The 16,265-nt window shown below is 48.5% G+C and overlaps 1 protein-coding gene across 3 annotated transcripts in view; it reads right to left on the reverse strand.

The window, feature by feature from the left end:
• Nucleotides 1-1,334: 1,334 nt before the first annotated feature.
• NIPAL3 (NIPA-like domain containing 3) overlaps nucleotides 1,335-16,265 on the reverse strand; it is a 41,412-nt gene continuing 26,481 nt past the window's right edge. For 2 of the 3 annotated variants that reach the window (XM_005875191.2, XM_014546895.1), the window contains exons 9-12: nucleotides 13,487-13,575; nucleotides 11,132-11,195; nucleotides 8,018-8,112; nucleotides 1,335-3,794 (exon numbers count right to left, since the gene is read on the reverse strand). In XM_005875191.2, coding sequence (XP_005875253.1) covers nucleotides 3,595-3,794; nucleotides 8,018-8,112; nucleotides 11,132-11,195; nucleotides 13,487-13,575 — 448 coding nt within the window. In that variant the 3' untranslated portion in view covers nucleotides 1,335-3,594. Of the gene's footprint in view, nucleotides 3,795-6,521; nucleotides 6,559-8,017; nucleotides 8,113-11,131; nucleotides 11,196-13,486; nucleotides 13,576-16,265 lie in introns of all 3 variants that reach the window. The other variant, XM_014546896.1, reaches the window with a different exon arrangement.

The raw sequence follows: 16,265 nt of genomic DNA on the forward strand, positions 1-16,265 counted from the left end.
GTTCAGTTCCCTGTCAGGGCACATGCCCAGGTGGTGGGCTCGATCCCCAGTGTGGGGTGTGCAGAGGCAGCTGATCAATGATTCTCTCTCATCATGGATGTTTCTAATTCTCTCCCTCTCCCTTCCTCTCTGAAATCAATAAAAAATATTTTTAAAAAGAATTTAATATAAAGAATTGTTACCTAAATACGTATGAAGTTATTGACTAGTAACTGAATAGGTAAAAAGAACTCTGAGGGATTATGGAGTAGCAATTGCAGAAAGCAGCTACCATCCCCAGAAGGAAAGGAACCAAGGGAAGAAGTTGCAATTATTAAAATTTAAAAGATAAGAGGATATTCAGCCATAAAAATGAACCAAGTACGGATACATGCTACAGCTTGGATGAGCTGTGAAAACATTATGCGAGGTGAAGAAGCCAGGCACACAAGTCCACATATCAGATTCCATTCATATGAAAATCCAAAGTAGGGAAATCTATAGAGACAGAAAGTAGATTAGTGGTTACCAGAGGGTGGGAGGGGGAAGTGGGGGTATAGGGAGGGATAGCTAAAGGGTACTGGTTGTTTTTTTTTTAAAGATGTGGTCAAATATACATAAAAGTTCTACTGGACAGCACTGCTCTAGAAAAAACGAGCCAAATATAAGACGCAAACTCAACAGACATCACATGGGTTGTTTTAAAATTAAATACCACTTTATACTTTTCTTTGCACCTAGCACACACATTTTTTTGAAAAATAAGACATGCCATATTAGTCAAGGAGTTAACAAAATATAAGCATCCACATAGAATATATTCTAAGGTGACTTCATTTCCACAGCTTCTCAGAGAAACACACAGTTCTTTTTGCTTATCAGCCAGTGTTGGACCAGACTTAGAATTCACAAGGCTGCAGGGAGGTTCCACACCACCACCCTGATGGATGACGTGTGTCCACACAGCACCATCAAGCTGGCTGGTTTCCACCAGAAAAATAATGGAGATGTCAGTCCTCCCTTCCCTACCCAGCATCCAATTCCACGTTGCAAACCCCCGCGGGATCTCAAGCTTCATGGGATGGTATGGTCAGACCTGGCACTTCATGGGAGGGGTCAAGGGAAGGGGGCGCTGACCGTTTGTCAAAACCGATCAGGAAAACCAGAATCCCAGCCTCTATGCTAGAAAGGAGAGAGAAGCGTGATATTTAATGTGCTTGGAGCATTCAGTTGGGCTTGGGGATAACAGAGCCATGAGAACAAATAACGATTCAGGGATGCGAGTGGAAAGCTGATGTCCCCCTCCCCTGAATAGCAGCGAGACTGCATTTTAATTCCCCGTTTGTGTTCTGTTCGTGTAGGACTGCAGCTTGACCTTGAAAAGGGACATCTGCTATCTCCTGGATCCTTCCTCCATACGTATAAGGCCTCCTTTCCAATCAGTGCCATCCTGCTATTCTCTTCCGCATGAACCATCGATGACTCCCAGGCCTCCTGTGATAACTTTAAGCTGCTGCCGGGCGTTCAAGGTCCTCTGATTGGCTTCCACTGCTTATTGCTCCAGGCTCATCTCCCACCACCCTCCCTGGCTCCCCTGGTGACCCCTCCCTCCCTCCCCATTTCTGTGCCTTTGCAAACACGGGCTCCTCTGCCTGGGAGGTGGGGGTGGGGATGATCACTGGACTTTCCATGCTTTGTCCAAACCTTAGCTAGATTTGTCAATCATCAGTGAGTGGGGCCCAAATCACCTCCATTTTGAATACCCCATTCTAGGCTCAGGGCCTGACCATTAGCAGGACCCCCAAAACTGACATTTTCTGTGACCCCCGTTGCACCTGGCCTGCCCTGCCAGTTTCCCTGTCGGTTTCTGGGTGTTTGTGTCTCCCCCCGCTGGCCTGGAGGGCAGGAACCACTCTTTACTCTTTTTGCCTCACCATCCACATGCTCAAAAAATAGTAAATGCCTCGTAAATCTCACCGTTGCATTGAGTTGACACCTACCCTAAAGGTTAAAAGGCCATTCACTGTCGGCTGCCCTCTTAGGCATGTGAGACACAATACAGAAGTGGTTAAGATACAATACAGACACGGTTACCACAGGCAACAGAGACAGTTTTTTTGAAGTCAAGGAACTAAATCAGTATTAAGCACAATCCATAAAGGTTAATGAGCTACCAACACTGGTCTGGTAACACTGGTATCCTGCCTGTGAGTTAAAGGCTGCGAGGGAAGCAGTAAGTGTAGCTCTAAGCAGTCATCAATGAATGGAGAGAGGCCTCTGATCCTACGGGGGCGGGTGGATATGTGACCTGCCAAATGGGCCCCAGGGAGGAAACAAGGAGCGTCAGTTCCAGCTTCCCAGTAGGAGCGTGTCGGCCCCTGGGGGTTTAAAGCAGACGTCTCTCTCAATGACTAGGCTCTCAAGGTGTGCGATCCTTGGGCTACCAGAACCACCCGGGCTGTGAGTTAAGCATGCAGACGCGTGGGCCCTACCCCAGTCGGAATTTGCATTTTCAATAAACTCCCTAGGGGGGTCCTTAAGATTTGCAAACCTTTTCCTGAACGCAGCCAAGAAGAGGGGGCTGCGGCTCCATTTCTGAGGATGTGTGTGCCTCCCAGACATGTGCCTGGGGATGAGGACCAAGCAGTCTCTGCTGACACGGGGAAAATGAACCAATAACTCAGGCTTGGTGTGTCGGTGTATAATGAGAATGGAGGGGAGGGGAGCGATGCTCTCTCTGAAATGAGCACCCCTCCCCCATCTTACCAGAGGGCACTGGTGAGCAGGAGAATACGGTAAAGCAGCCAGATTGCCTGTCTACCCTTTTATAAGCGAGGCCATCGCCTTTTGTAAGGTGGAGAGGGATTCTTCCCCCGTTATGGGCTGCTGTGCCATCACTCTGCCCCTGTCCTTATTCTCTTAACTTCCCAGTGCCTCTCGGGGCAGGGGGAGGGGGGCGGGGGGAAGCAATCAAGTAGTTCACAGAACCAAAACCAAATGAGTTTTCCGAGTGGATCCACTATAAACACGCCCAGCACATTTCCCTGGGAGGGCACAGACAATGGGAAGGCAGAAGTGCATTTCCTACAGGCAGACGACAGGCTGACCCACCAGCCACGTGTCGTCGACACAAACGTTACCGCAAACATGGGATCACGCGTGAGAGGGTGGCCAGCAGGTGGGGGAAGGCGGGACGGAGAGGTCTCCAGCCTCAAGCGGGGTCTGGAGAGGGCGAGCGGAATCTCGGCCTGGCTTGAGCGCTGAAGCATGTGGCGAGCTTTGGTCCCTGACTGAGGAAGCCCAGTTACCAAGGGCAAGGAGGGCAAGGCCTTCTAAACCCGCTGGACTCACCGGAGAGGCCGATTCCCGACCACCCACCGGGAACACTGCTTTCGTCCTCCCCGCTCACCCCTAACATCGGAAATGTCCAAGACCACGATAAACATCACCTCTGCTGGAGACAAAGCCCTTTCAAGATCCCCCTCCATACAGTTCCCGGCTTTAAAAAAAAAAATACAACTTGAAAGGCGAGATTTAGAGTGAAGAGTTGAACCACCGTGGGCACGGCTTGCGTGGTTGCAAGTGGAGGGGAGGGGAAGTCTCCTTCGGGTGAGCTCACTCCTTCTTGGTGTGTTCCAGGACTCGGTAGGGGACGCCGGGGGCGCTCCTGGAGCTGTGTTCTTCCTGCATGACGGGCAGCGTGGCCGGAGCATAGACCTCAGAAATGTTGTCATTGTTTTCCAGGGCCCCGTAGGAAAAGGAAGCTTTGAGGTCGGGCTGGACTACCATCCCCTTGTCATGCATGTTCTGCATCCCTGAAAGGAAACCCATTTCCCCCCAATCATTATGTGGGGAGGGGGCCGAAGGAGGCTGTGCCTTCCGCCGTCCCACCACAGAATAACTAGAGTGCTGAGAGCTAATCGTGTGCATTGCCCATTTCCTGAATGCTTTAGATCGAAAAAAGGACACCCATAAATATACACTAGAAACATTACGGTTGCTAAGCAAGAAGGGGTGTGTCTTCAGGAAATAGGCACACAGACCAGCCACTGTCAGGAGAAACCCTGGGTTGGCCTAGAATGAGGCGGGAACATCTGTTTGGGCCGAGAGGGGCGTGGGACCACAGCTGTGCTCTGAACATGGTAGATGCCGTCACTTTTCTGCTGGATGAGATTAGGACCCAGGAAACCTCATTAGACTGTTGACAGAGAAGGTAAGTTTTGTGTCACGGACGCGTCATAGTGACAGACGCATCACGGTGCTCAGAGGGAGAGTTCTGACCCGAACATTAACATCCCCGATCCACACGTAGGGGAAGGTGTGCTTTATCTTATTACTTCTGGGCACACTGATGTCGGATTTCTACTTACATTTGAGGGCTAAGACTTTAGCCATGAATTCCTTTGACTTTATTCTACAACCCCCCCTCTCCCTAGTCAGGTGGAACCTGGTCTTTTCTGAGACCAACTCTTACCTTGTAGGGAGTTAAGACCCTTCCAATTCTCTTGCTCCCACGCTGAGTCATAAGACACTGAATGCAAAGTGCTGTCTATAAAAGCGCAATGATGGTGGTAACGGCTGACACCGACTGCTTAATAGGCCTCAGACACTGCGCTAAGTGCTGTAAATAGTCATAGTCACAACAGCAATCATGATAATACCTACGTGGACTGAATGTTTATCTGGGGGCGACACTGTTTTTAAACGGTTATAAAGTTTTATCTCGTTCTATCCTTGCACCGACCAATAAGGAAAATGAGGCAGTTGGAGGCCACAGAGCTGTTAAGTGGCAGTGCCACCAGGATTTGCTCAGGGGGTTTAGACTCCGAAGCCCATACTCTTAAGTGGAATGCTGTGTGGGCCACCCTACACACCTGCACGTAATCTCCAAAAATCCCAAGACAAAGAGACGCTACTCTCCCCGTTTTCAGGACAAGACAGATCCAGAGAGGGGAAGTAACTTGCTCAAGGTCACACAGCTAATGAGAGACAGAGCTGGCGTCTGACACCAAAGCCCGTGCTCTTACCCACTCGACAGAGGGGCTGGCAAGACCCAGTTCGTGGAAGGACCCTTGTTCCCACGTTGCACGAGCCTTAGCTGATGGTCATTTGAAGGACACAGTTGAAGAGTCTGTGGCCTGAATTTGGGGGGTGGGGGGAGATGGAGGGATGCCGAATCCTCAGGGAACAGAGCTGCCTCCCCAGGGGCAGGTTAGCTTTCGGATTCTGTCAATGCTCTCTGGCCACAAACCATCAGGAGCACACCCTGAGTCTAACAAATCTGGCTTTACCGGCCCATTGCAATGAGGGAGGTGGACAGCATGGGGAATGGGGGTGTGTAAGTAAGAAGGCGTTACATTAGACAGGACTTGTTATTTGGGTGTGTGTTGGGTGAGTGGGGAGGGTTTAAGGAAGCAGGGCTTTGCTTTGGAGTAGATGCTGCCAGGAAGTGGGGATAATTCTATCATCGAGGATCTTAGTGATTCTTATCCAGAAGAAGAGAAGACCAGACTAAGGCTACAGCTGTGACTGGTAAAGAGCAGCAGTCACTCATGAGAGGGGGATGGTTGCTGCTTTTTGTGGTTTGAACAACGTTCCGTGTCGTCTGGTTCGGGCATGATTCTGGAGTGGCCCTGTTTGTGCCCTGATCCGTCAGGGTCACAGGCGGCCTGTCTGAGGTGGGTGTTCTGTGAAGCCCGTTGTGTTCAGCCAGGAGCCCCGAGGCCCAGCTCCCACCTAGCAGGGGCTGCTTCTCTCTCTCTCATTCTCTGCATGCCTTTCCGGTGCTAGAATTGCCTAAAGCTTCTCCGGGTTGTGGCAGGTAGTGATGCTTTGGGATTTTAATGCCTCCTCAACAGTAGCTAGTCTGTCGTGCAGACCCCAGTCTAGGCAGACCGAAAGCAAGGTCCAAATGCTGACCAGGGAAACCAAATAGTCCGAAAAGCCACTCTGTTTAAGCAGGTTTATTCTTCAAGTTCCACCCGGCATCAGGTCAAACACGTGCTCAAAATTTTCACAGCTTTTGTTAAAGCAAAAGGGAAGTGGAACCAAATGTAACCAGGCATCTACCATGTCCCAGACGCTGTGCACGGGGGCCTTGGACATATTATCCCACGACCCTGAAAGGAGTCCCAATGCACAGGTGAGGGTCAGAGGCCAAGGCCGCAGAGCGGGTAGGGGTAGAGCTGGGATTTGAATCCAGATCATCGGAACTCTAAGCCCAAGCTCTTCATAGAGCAGAACACCTGTCTACTCAGAAGTGTGTGGCCTGCCACAGCCATAGGGCGGGCCTCCTTTCCTCAAAACCTCCTTCCCACTGGTCACAGGGTACAACGCGGAAGCAAGAGCCACACCCACAGACAGGCCACAGAATGTTGATCTTTAGGGTCACCTTCGGTCACCTTCTATTTTCTACCCGAAAACACATCTGTATATGAGCATATACGAATACGCATACAGGTATATACACATACACAGTTTGTCAACACACCAACGCACAGATACGGACACATACTTGCACACACACAGGGTTGACACCTCACCTATCTGGAATTCAGCTATCCAGCGCCCTCATCTCATCTATCCGGAACACAGCCGAGAACAAGGAAGTAAGCAAAAAAGGCATCTGAGCAGCCAGGTTAGAGGTTTAAAAAGTCCATGCACTAAAGCTCATGCACGTAACGCCTCGGAGAAGCCTGAAGGCCCCAACTCAGAGCTTACTTATTTTAATTTCATACACAATTCAAACACGCTGGGTCCAATGAGAACACTGACACGGAGGTGCTATGCCGGTAACAGCAGGAATTTTGGGCTGGTACCGGCAAGAATGACAGACAACGGCTTTATGGCGAGAGGTGGGGAAATAATGTAACGAGTAGACACACACACCCTGGGGTCATTGAGAGAGGGGCACCTCAGTCAGCCCTGAGAACACACCTACATCGCGGAGTTCTGTACGAAGCAGCACTCTATGCCAGGGGTCTTCAAACTTTTTAAAAAGGGGGCCAGTTCACTGTCCCTCAGACCGTTGGAGGGCCGGACTATAGTTTAAAAAAAGAAAACTATGAACAAATTCCTATGCACACTGCACATATCTTATTTTGAAGTAAAAAAACAAAACGGGAACAAATACAGTATTTGTATTTGCATGTGGCCCGCGGGCCGTAGTTTGAGGACCCCTGCTCTATGCCATCAATGTGATCACATTTTGTTCATTAGACTGTCGTAAGGAAGCGTGGGGGAGAATTCTATCTAATAGATTGAAAATAAAAACTGCGAGTTAAAGAGTGACAACTAGTGTTCACTGGCAACTCATAGAATGTAGGTCAGCAGATGTGGACCGGGCTGGCCCAACGTCCTCACTTTTCCAACCGAGATCCCTTCCGGCTGGACAGAGCCTCTCCGCGTCTCCACAGGCCACGCAGCTCCCTTTTGTGCAATACTTTGCTGATTCACACGTTTGTGTTACTGTTAGGCCTTAAAGACATTCGAGCTTGTGCGTCTCAGCGTGAACCCTTGGCTCCCTGGGAAAGTAGGTTTTCCGGAGCAATCCGCTCCTTTGTGGTCTAAGGAGTGAGGTTTTAGTATTTGAATTTCATTCATCCTACTTTCATTATTTTTTTCTTTTTCTTTTTTTTCCCATTCATTCTACTTTCCTTGCCCTCTCTGATCACTCCATTCCAACTAGATACATGGGTTTTTCCTTTTGCAGGCATGAAGCCTGATGCTGCAGATCATAATTAATTATATCCAGCATGAATCAGGATTGTCTTTAAAAGATCCCAAAATAGACATGGGAACTGGCAAGATGTGCTCAAAACCAACTGAGGCTCCTCAGCCATTGCCTCCTCTTTTGCACACTGAGACTAAAAAAAAAAAAAAGAAAAAAAGAAAAGAAAGAACGACAATCACACCATAACGGCACAGCACACGTCCCCTGTACCAAACCCAGCCGCAGGCTGTCTCTTTTTAAACAGGAAGTAGCAGCCATTCTATATGGATGAGCAGGCCAGCTGGAGACACGGGCTTTTAATGTTACCTGGCATGGCATCCATGGAAATATAGGGCTCAAATGGAATGGCCTTCTTCCTGTTCCGTGTGATTAAGAAGACGCCCAAGAATGCGATGAGGCACCTGAGGGACAGAGAGATAAGGGAGGAAGAGAAATAAGGCCAGAGTGAGGCTGGGAGGGATCCTTTCAAACCCAGGCAATGGAACACAGGTAGAAAGAAGGCTGCAGGCTGCGGAGGTGGGTGTTCACTGCAGAGCAGCCCTGAGAGGCTGCTGGGCCTGAGATCAGCGGGGAGCAGACGTGAGATGAATAATAGCTCCACGCGCCCTACACTCTGCACAAGCCTTAATCAGGATAAATTAGACTCGCCCAGGCAAAACTCTCACAGTCCTTTACCTCCACTGAGCCTGGATCTCAGAACCTTGCCTTTAAACGTATTTGTTTTCACTTAAAATGTTCTCTAAAGCCTAAGTGTAATCAATACAGGAGTAGAGAAAGTAAAAATTGGGAAGTCCTTGTACTCTCCCAGTCCCACTCCCTCAGGCAGGTGTATATTCTTCCAGAGTAATTCTTTGTTTTTTTCCTTTTCCCTGGAGCCTGGATAAACAAGCACACTTTCTAAAAATGGAGGTATGGCCTGGCTGGTGTGGCTCAGTGGTTGAGCATCGACCCATGAACCAGGAGGTCATGGTTCGATCCCAGTCAAGGCACATTCCCGGGTTGTGGGCTTGATCCTCAGTAGGGGGCGTGCAGGAGGCAACTGATCAATGATTCTCTCTCATCACTGATGTTTCTATCGCTCTCTCCCTCTCCCTTCTTCTCTCTGAAGTCAAGAAAAACATATTTGTTAAAAATATATAAAATAAAAACGGAGGAATGATTTTCATGCAGTTAAGAGCACAAAGCCTAAGTATAGAGGCCCATCATTTAATCTGTGTACACACACGTGTGATCGCCACCAGGTCAGCAGAGAAGGCATTTCCATCCCCCACGCCCCGCCCCCAACTCCAGAAAGTGTCCCTGACCTCTTCCCAAGTCATGCAACCCTCCCAGAGGAAACCACCACTGTGACTTCTCTCACCACACATTCGATCTGCCTGTTTATGAACTTCTGGGGAGCTACCTCATAGTGTGTATGACTCTTTTTATGGCTAGCTTCTCTCAGCCAGTACATGTTTTTAAGATTCATCCACTTTATTGTGTGTCTGTGTCTTAGTTCATTATTTTTAACTAGAGGCCAGTGCACAAAATTTGTGCACGGGGTGGGGGGGGGGGCGGGGTCGCTCAGCCTGGCCTGTGCCCTTTCGCAGTCCAGGAGCCCTCAGGGGATGTCTGACTGACGGCTTAGGCCTGCTCCCTGTGGGCATCCTTAGCGCTGCTGCGGAGGTGGGAGAGGCTCCCCCCCACCACCACTGCTCTCGCCAGCCATGAGCCCAGCTTCTGGTGCACTGACCTCCAGGAGGCAGCTCCTGCATTAAGTGTCTGCCCCCTGGTGGTCAGTGCCATTATAGCGACCAGTCCTTCTGCGGTTCGGTCAATTTGCATATTAGCCTTTTATTATATAGGACTAGAGGCCCAGTGCACGAAATTCGTGCATGAGGGGCAGAGGGGGGCGTCCCTCAGCCCGACCTGCACCCTCTCTAATCCGGGAGCTCTCAGGGGATGTCCTACTGTCGGCTTAGGCCTGCTCCCCATGGTTCTCTGCTGTCTGCAGGGCCCGCTTGGCCGCTCCCGGGTTGCCGCGGTGATGGCCAAGCAGGCCCTGCTCTCAGTGGCCGCCCCCCAGGACTGGAGGACTCCAGTGGGGCTGAGAGGACTGGGCACCGCCATCTTGTGGCTTTGGGTGCCGCCATCTTTGTGTCAGAGTGATGGTTAATTTGCATATTACTCTTTTATTAGATAAGATTGTTGTGTTGAACCCATTATCTGAATATACTACAATTTGTTTTCTACTCTCCTATTGATAGACATTTGGATTATATCCAATTTGAGCATATTATGAATAAAGCTACTGCAAATATTCATGTATAAGTCATTTTTTTGTCAATATATGTACTAATTTCTTTAAGGAATATATCTAGAGGTGGAACTGTGGGATCTTAGACTAGACCAGTGATGGCGAACCTATGACACGTGTGTCAGAGGTGACACGCGAACTCATTTTTTTGGTTGATTTTTCTTTGTTAAATGGCATTTAAATATATAAAATAAATATCAAAAATATAAATCTTTGTTTTAATATGGTTGCAAATATCAAAAAATTTCTATATGTGACACGGCACCAGAGTTAAGGTAGGGTTTTTCAAAATGCTGACACGCCGAGCTCAAAAGGTTCGCCATCACTGGACTAGACTATACATTAAAAAAAAAAAAAGTAACTTTTTTCGTCTAATGTATCCTAGACATGGTTCTATGTCAGTACTATAGACTGACCTCAATTTTTCAAAATGGCACCGTGGTACCTTATTACATGAATATATTATAATTTAATCTGTTTCTACTGCTGGGCATTTAGGTTGCTTCCAATTATTTGCTTATACCATTGATTTTAAAATTAATGTGTTTTTGTGTCCCATTTCAATTATTTTCCCAAAATAAATTAGAAATGAAATGCTACATCAAAAATATGCTCATTTAAAATTTTTACTGATACGGGCAAATTGCCCTCTCCCACATTAAAGAGCTTCTCACAGTCTCCTCATCCTCTGGCCAACGTGAAATATTACCAATCCTATTAATTTTCGCAAAATGATAGCGTCTCAATATGTATTTCTTTGATCTGAGGTCAGGTTGCCAGGCCTTTCATGTGTTAAAATGTGGTTTTTAGAAAGGACAGGGAGATGAAAGCCCAACAGAGAAGAAAGGGGAGGAAATGAAGCCCTCGGGGAGGAAAGTGCTCACCTCTGGGGAGAGAGCCAGTCCCAGCCGCTCCGGCCTCAGGGATTGCCTGGCCTCAGGGATTGCCTGGCCTCAGGGATTGCCCGGCCCTCAGGGATGCCCGGGCCTCAGGGATTGCCCGGGCCTCAGGGATTGCCCGGCCTCAGGGATTGCCCGAGGGGCTGAAGCTATAATGGGAGAGAGGCGACCTGCCTGGAGCTGTACACGCAAGGCCCTGGGGCCAGAGAGGAGGCCGGGACTCACCCCAGTGCAAACATGCAGATGTGCAGCGCGTCCTCCCCGATGAAGTCCAGGTAAAATACTGCGCCTGCAGCAAATAATGCAAAATGCGAGTGAGCTGTTTTCAGATCACCTACTTGCCAGTCTGTCTGGGATTTGGCTAAGCCAGCGGTTCTCAACCTGTGGGTCGCGACCCCTTTGGGGGTCGAACGACCTTTTCACAGGGATTGCCTAAGACCATCGGAAAACACATATATAATTACATATTGTTTTTGTGATTAATCACTATGCTTTAATTACGTTCAATTTGTAACAATGAAAATACATCCTGCATATCAGATATTTACATTACGATTCATAACAGTAGCAAAATGACAGTTATGAAGTAGCAACAACAATAATTCTATGGTTGGGGGTCACCACAACATGAGGAACTGTATGAAAGGGTTGCGGCATTAGGAAGGTTGAGAACCACTGGGCTAAGCTCTCTTGCCTGTAGGAAACCAAAGGGATCAAAACAGATGGTGACCGCACCTAGTAAAATATGAGGAGAACCGAATTAAAGCCACTCCAGGGAATAGATTGTCTTCTTTTCCCCCTTTCGATGCCCCTCTTACCTCCATCATTTTTTAACTTTGTATTTTGAGAGAATACTAGACCCACAAAGATAGTGCAAGGTTTCCATGTACCCTCCCCCCAGGTCCCCCCAATGAAACAACACCAGGATCTAGGAACTAAGCTGCAGACCGTATTTACCAGTTTCCACATGCTCCTCTTCCCCATCTTTCTTTTTTTGTTTTAAACATATTTAAAAAAATTTTTTTTATTGATTTCAGAGAGGAAGGGAGAAGGAAAGATAGAAACATCAACGATGAGAGAGGATCATTGATCAGCTGCCTCCTGCATGCCCCACACTGGGGATTGAGCCCACAACCCGGGCATGTGCCCTGACTGGAAATCAAACTAATGAACCCTTGGTTCATGGGTCAATGCTCAATCACTGAGCCACACCGGCCGGGCCACATTGGTTCTTACTGGCCTTTTTTAACTCTGAAGATTTTATTATTTTATTTGATTATTTTTATTTTTTTAAATGTGTTTTATTGATTTTTCTAAAAATATATTTTATTGATTTTTTACAGAGAGGAAGGGAGAGGGATAGAGAGTTAGGAACATCGATCAGCTGCCTCCTGCACACTCCCTACTGGGGATGTGCCCGCAACCAAGGTACATGCCCTTGACTGGAATCAAACCTAGGACTCTTCAGTCCGCAGGCTGACGCTCTATCCACTGAGCCAAACCGGTCAGGGCTAACTCTGAAGATTTTAGTTGCTATTGCCACTTAAAAACAAACAAACTCTGCCCTGGCCAGTGTGACCCAGTTGGTTGGAGCATTGTCTCATGTACCAAAAGATTGCAGGTTCAATTCTTGGTCAGGGCATATACCTAGGTTGCAGGTTATATCCTGGTTGGGGTGCGTACAGGAGGCAACCGATCGATGTTTCTCTCTCCCCCTCCCCATCCTCTCTCTCTAAAATTAATAAAAACACTTCTTTGGGTGAGGATTAAAAACAAAAACAAAAAAACTCTAACATGCTTGCAGCCTCTAAAGCCACCACAGAAAGAAAAAAATAAATTAGGGGTAGAGTAGAAGAAAAGAAGAACATAATCATCATCATCTCTACATTGTCGTTGATTGAGTTCCTATTATGTTGCAGATGCTTCATATAGTCACAATCTCCAAAATTTATGTAGAAGAAATTTGTGGTTTCTTGTCCAATGGAGGCTGTGGCGCTAGCAGATGATGGCAAAAATTGTTAAAGAAGCCTTGCATAAACTCTACAAAATAGGGGCGTTTGGATTGTACATATTTCAATTTCAGGAGGTAAGTGTTGTTACTTCTATTTTATGAATGTAGAACTTAGGCACAGAGAGGTTAAGTGATTTTTCTCAGAGCCACGCAGCTCTGTGTCTATGCTGGGATGCAAACCCAGGTCTTTCTGGCTCTAAATCCTGTATTTTCTTCTTCTTTTTTAAATCTCACCAGAGAATATGCTTTTATTGATTTTAGGGAGAGAGGAAAGAAGAGAGAGAGAGAAACATGGATGGTTGCCTCTCCTACTCACTCTGATGGGGGATTGAACCCACAATCTAGGTATGTGCCCTGACCAGGAATTGAACCTGCAACCTTTTGTGTATGGGACAATGCTCCAACCAACTGAGCCACCCAGCCAGGGCTAAATCCTACACTTTTTCCGTGGGCAGAATGAGTCAATGGAGTTGGCCTTCGGACCAAGGAGGATCCCCCTCCCTCCACACTGGGGTACTATCCCTGCTGCTAAGGTAGGAGACAGAAACCTAGCAACCGGCAACACTTACCGGCTGTGATGGCGATGGTTGTGGACAGAATGTAGCCCACGCTAGCAATCAAAGAGGAGTCGTACATCTGTGAGGCTTGACTTAAAAACCTGCGATACAAAAGCACTCTGGTCAGTGGGCTGTGGGGGTGTTGGAAAGGCTGGTGAAAGCTGGTGGCAGCAGCCGTGGTTTGAAATATGAAGATGATGCATCCCTGGGCTCATAAAGAAGCCGTCTGTGTGTCTCTAGGTCTGAGGCCCCTGCTTTGCTCCTCTTCCTCCCCAGATTCATAACCGGAGGCCCATCCCCGCCCCCCAAGAGGTCTGTGCCTTCCCCGGCTCACACCTTCGACCACGTGGTTCTTGTTATTGGAAATGCCCTTCCCCTCACGTCTGGGCCCCCGAGCCCCCACCCCACTAACAAGAACCTTTCCTGGTGGCGTGAACACTCCAAGAAACTCTATTCACTTGTGACATTCTGTCTTGTTAACTATTTTTTTTTAAACAAATTTTCTTCTTAATTAAAAAACAATGTGATCACTGTAATATACAGGGGTGGGCAAAGGTAGGTTTATCGTTGTGAGTATGGGACAGTTTATTCTTATATTATAATCATAACCTACATGTCTTTTTTTCCATACACACAACTGTAAACCTACTTTTGCTAACCACTGTTTATAGGAAAAAGAGGGGAAATTGGAATTATTCCTAACCTCGCTGTCTAGGATAAAACTGCCATTGTTTTAGGATCTATTCTTTGTCCGTTCTCTGTGTACTATTTTAGTTATTTATCTGCTTACACCATAACATACTTCCCACTCAACAGTCATCCTGTTTACCGGGCTGCCCCCCAGTGAATCGGAGGACAGTGGCTGTTGTTCCTTGTCTGTGTGTGTGGAAGGGCCTGCACGGGCCTGGCACACAGTAGGCCCTCAGTGCATGTGGCTGACTGGGTGAGTGAGAAGCTCCCAGAGGTGGGCGGGGCATCCGATCCATCCTTGTAACCCTAGGAGCGCTGGGCACAGAGCCGGCGTGGCTGTTGTCCTTGTCTGTGTGTGTGGAAGGGCCTGCACGGGCCTGGCACACAGTAGGCCCTCAGTGCATGTGGCTGACTGGGTGAGTGAGAAGCTCCCAGAGGTGGGCGGGGCATCCGATCCGTCCTTGTAACCCCTGGAGCGCTGGGCACAGAGCCCGGCACTTGGCAGGGCCTCAGCGGTGAGGACCAGACTCGTTGCAGTCGGACGAAGAACAGAAACAATGGACATAGGAATAGGAATACTGACCATCAGAGCTGATACGCAAGGGACGTTATCCTCGGTGGTGAGAGCTCCCTGTGATTCTCTCAGGTAGGGATTGTTACTCTCATTTGCAGACAGAGAATCTGCATCTTAGGGAAGCTGAGGGGTAAGGGCTGTGGGCTGGGAGCAGGGTGCCTGGGTTCAAACCTCAGCTCCACCACTTCCTGGCCTTTTAACCTCGGCCTTGACTGTATCATCTGCCGGAATGGGGTGTTGTGGGATGAAATGAATTCACGTGGAATCAGTGAGAGTAGAGCTGGCTTGCCCTGGACATTAGTCATTCCCACAATCCCTCGAGGCCACGCCGGTGGACAGGGAGCCAGGCCGCTGGAGAAGCAGCCTCACGCGTCACACTGAAACCCGCACAGCTCACCCTCCTGCCCACACAGCATGGTCAGCTTCCTGCCAGGCCCACGCAGGGCACCAGGCTCAGATGTAAACAAGGCCCAGGCTGCCCTCAGCCCGGATGCTTTTGACTTAATTCTTGTGCTTAGAGAGGGAAGCGACCACCTCGCTCTTCCACTTGGGAAGCTTTGGGGGCGATTTCTTGAGGACAGGAAATGACAACCTCGTGTTGTTCACCTAGTGGACAAATGGGTGCCTCACGGGCACGGCACAGCCCGAGTCCCTGACACGGACGCCTGCCTGGGAGCATGCATTTCTCACAGTTTGAGGCAGAGGGCCAAACACATCCACTCCAGGCTTTGTCTTTGAAGCCACAGAGCCCCGTCCGCAGGACAGCTCAGCGAATTAGCAGCCCCCGCTCTCCCCACAGCAGGTGCCAAGCCCTGGCGGAGGCTGCATCCGAATGCTCTGCCTTCCCTACAGCTTCAGAAACAACGTAATGAGGCCCAGAAAATGGAAGAGCCACAGAGGAAAAGAACACGCAACTCACGCGGCTTGATAGATGGCCGTGGCCACCATGCACACGAACATCACGTAGAAGATGGGGTAGTCGAGCTGCAGGTTCCCCTGGATGGACAAGACGAGCATTCCGGCCACGGCCTTCACCGTCACCACCGTCATGGAGCCTGCAGGGGGAGCACAAAAAAATTTTTTTATTGCTTAAATTATTACAAAGAGTATTACATGTTTCTCCTTTTTTTCCCCCGCCCTTGAAAATTCCCTGGCCTCCCCCAGTTTATTCTTATATTATAATCATTACCTACATGTCTTTTTTCCATACACACAACTGTAAACATACTTTTGCTAACCACTGTTTATATGAAAAAGAGGGGAAATTGGAATTATTCTTAACCTCTCAGTCTAGGATAAAACTGCCATTGTTTTAGGATCTATTCTTTGTCCGTTCTCTGTGTACTATTTTAGTTATTTATCTGCTTACACCATAACATACTTCCCACTCGACAGTCATCCTGTTTACCGGGCTGCCCCCCAGTGAATCGGAGGACAGTGGCTGTTGCTCCTTGTCTGTGTGTGTGGAAGGGCCTGCACGGGCCTCGCACACAGTAGGCCCTCAGTGCATATGGCTGACTGGGTGAG

Source organism: Myotis brandtii, unplaced genomic scaffold, assembly GCF_000412655.1.
Source record: "Myotis brandtii unplaced genomic scaffold, ASM41265v1 scaffold456, whole genome shotgun sequence".
NCBI lineage: Eukaryota > Metazoa > Chordata > Mammalia > Chiroptera > Vespertilionidae > Myotis > Myotis brandtii.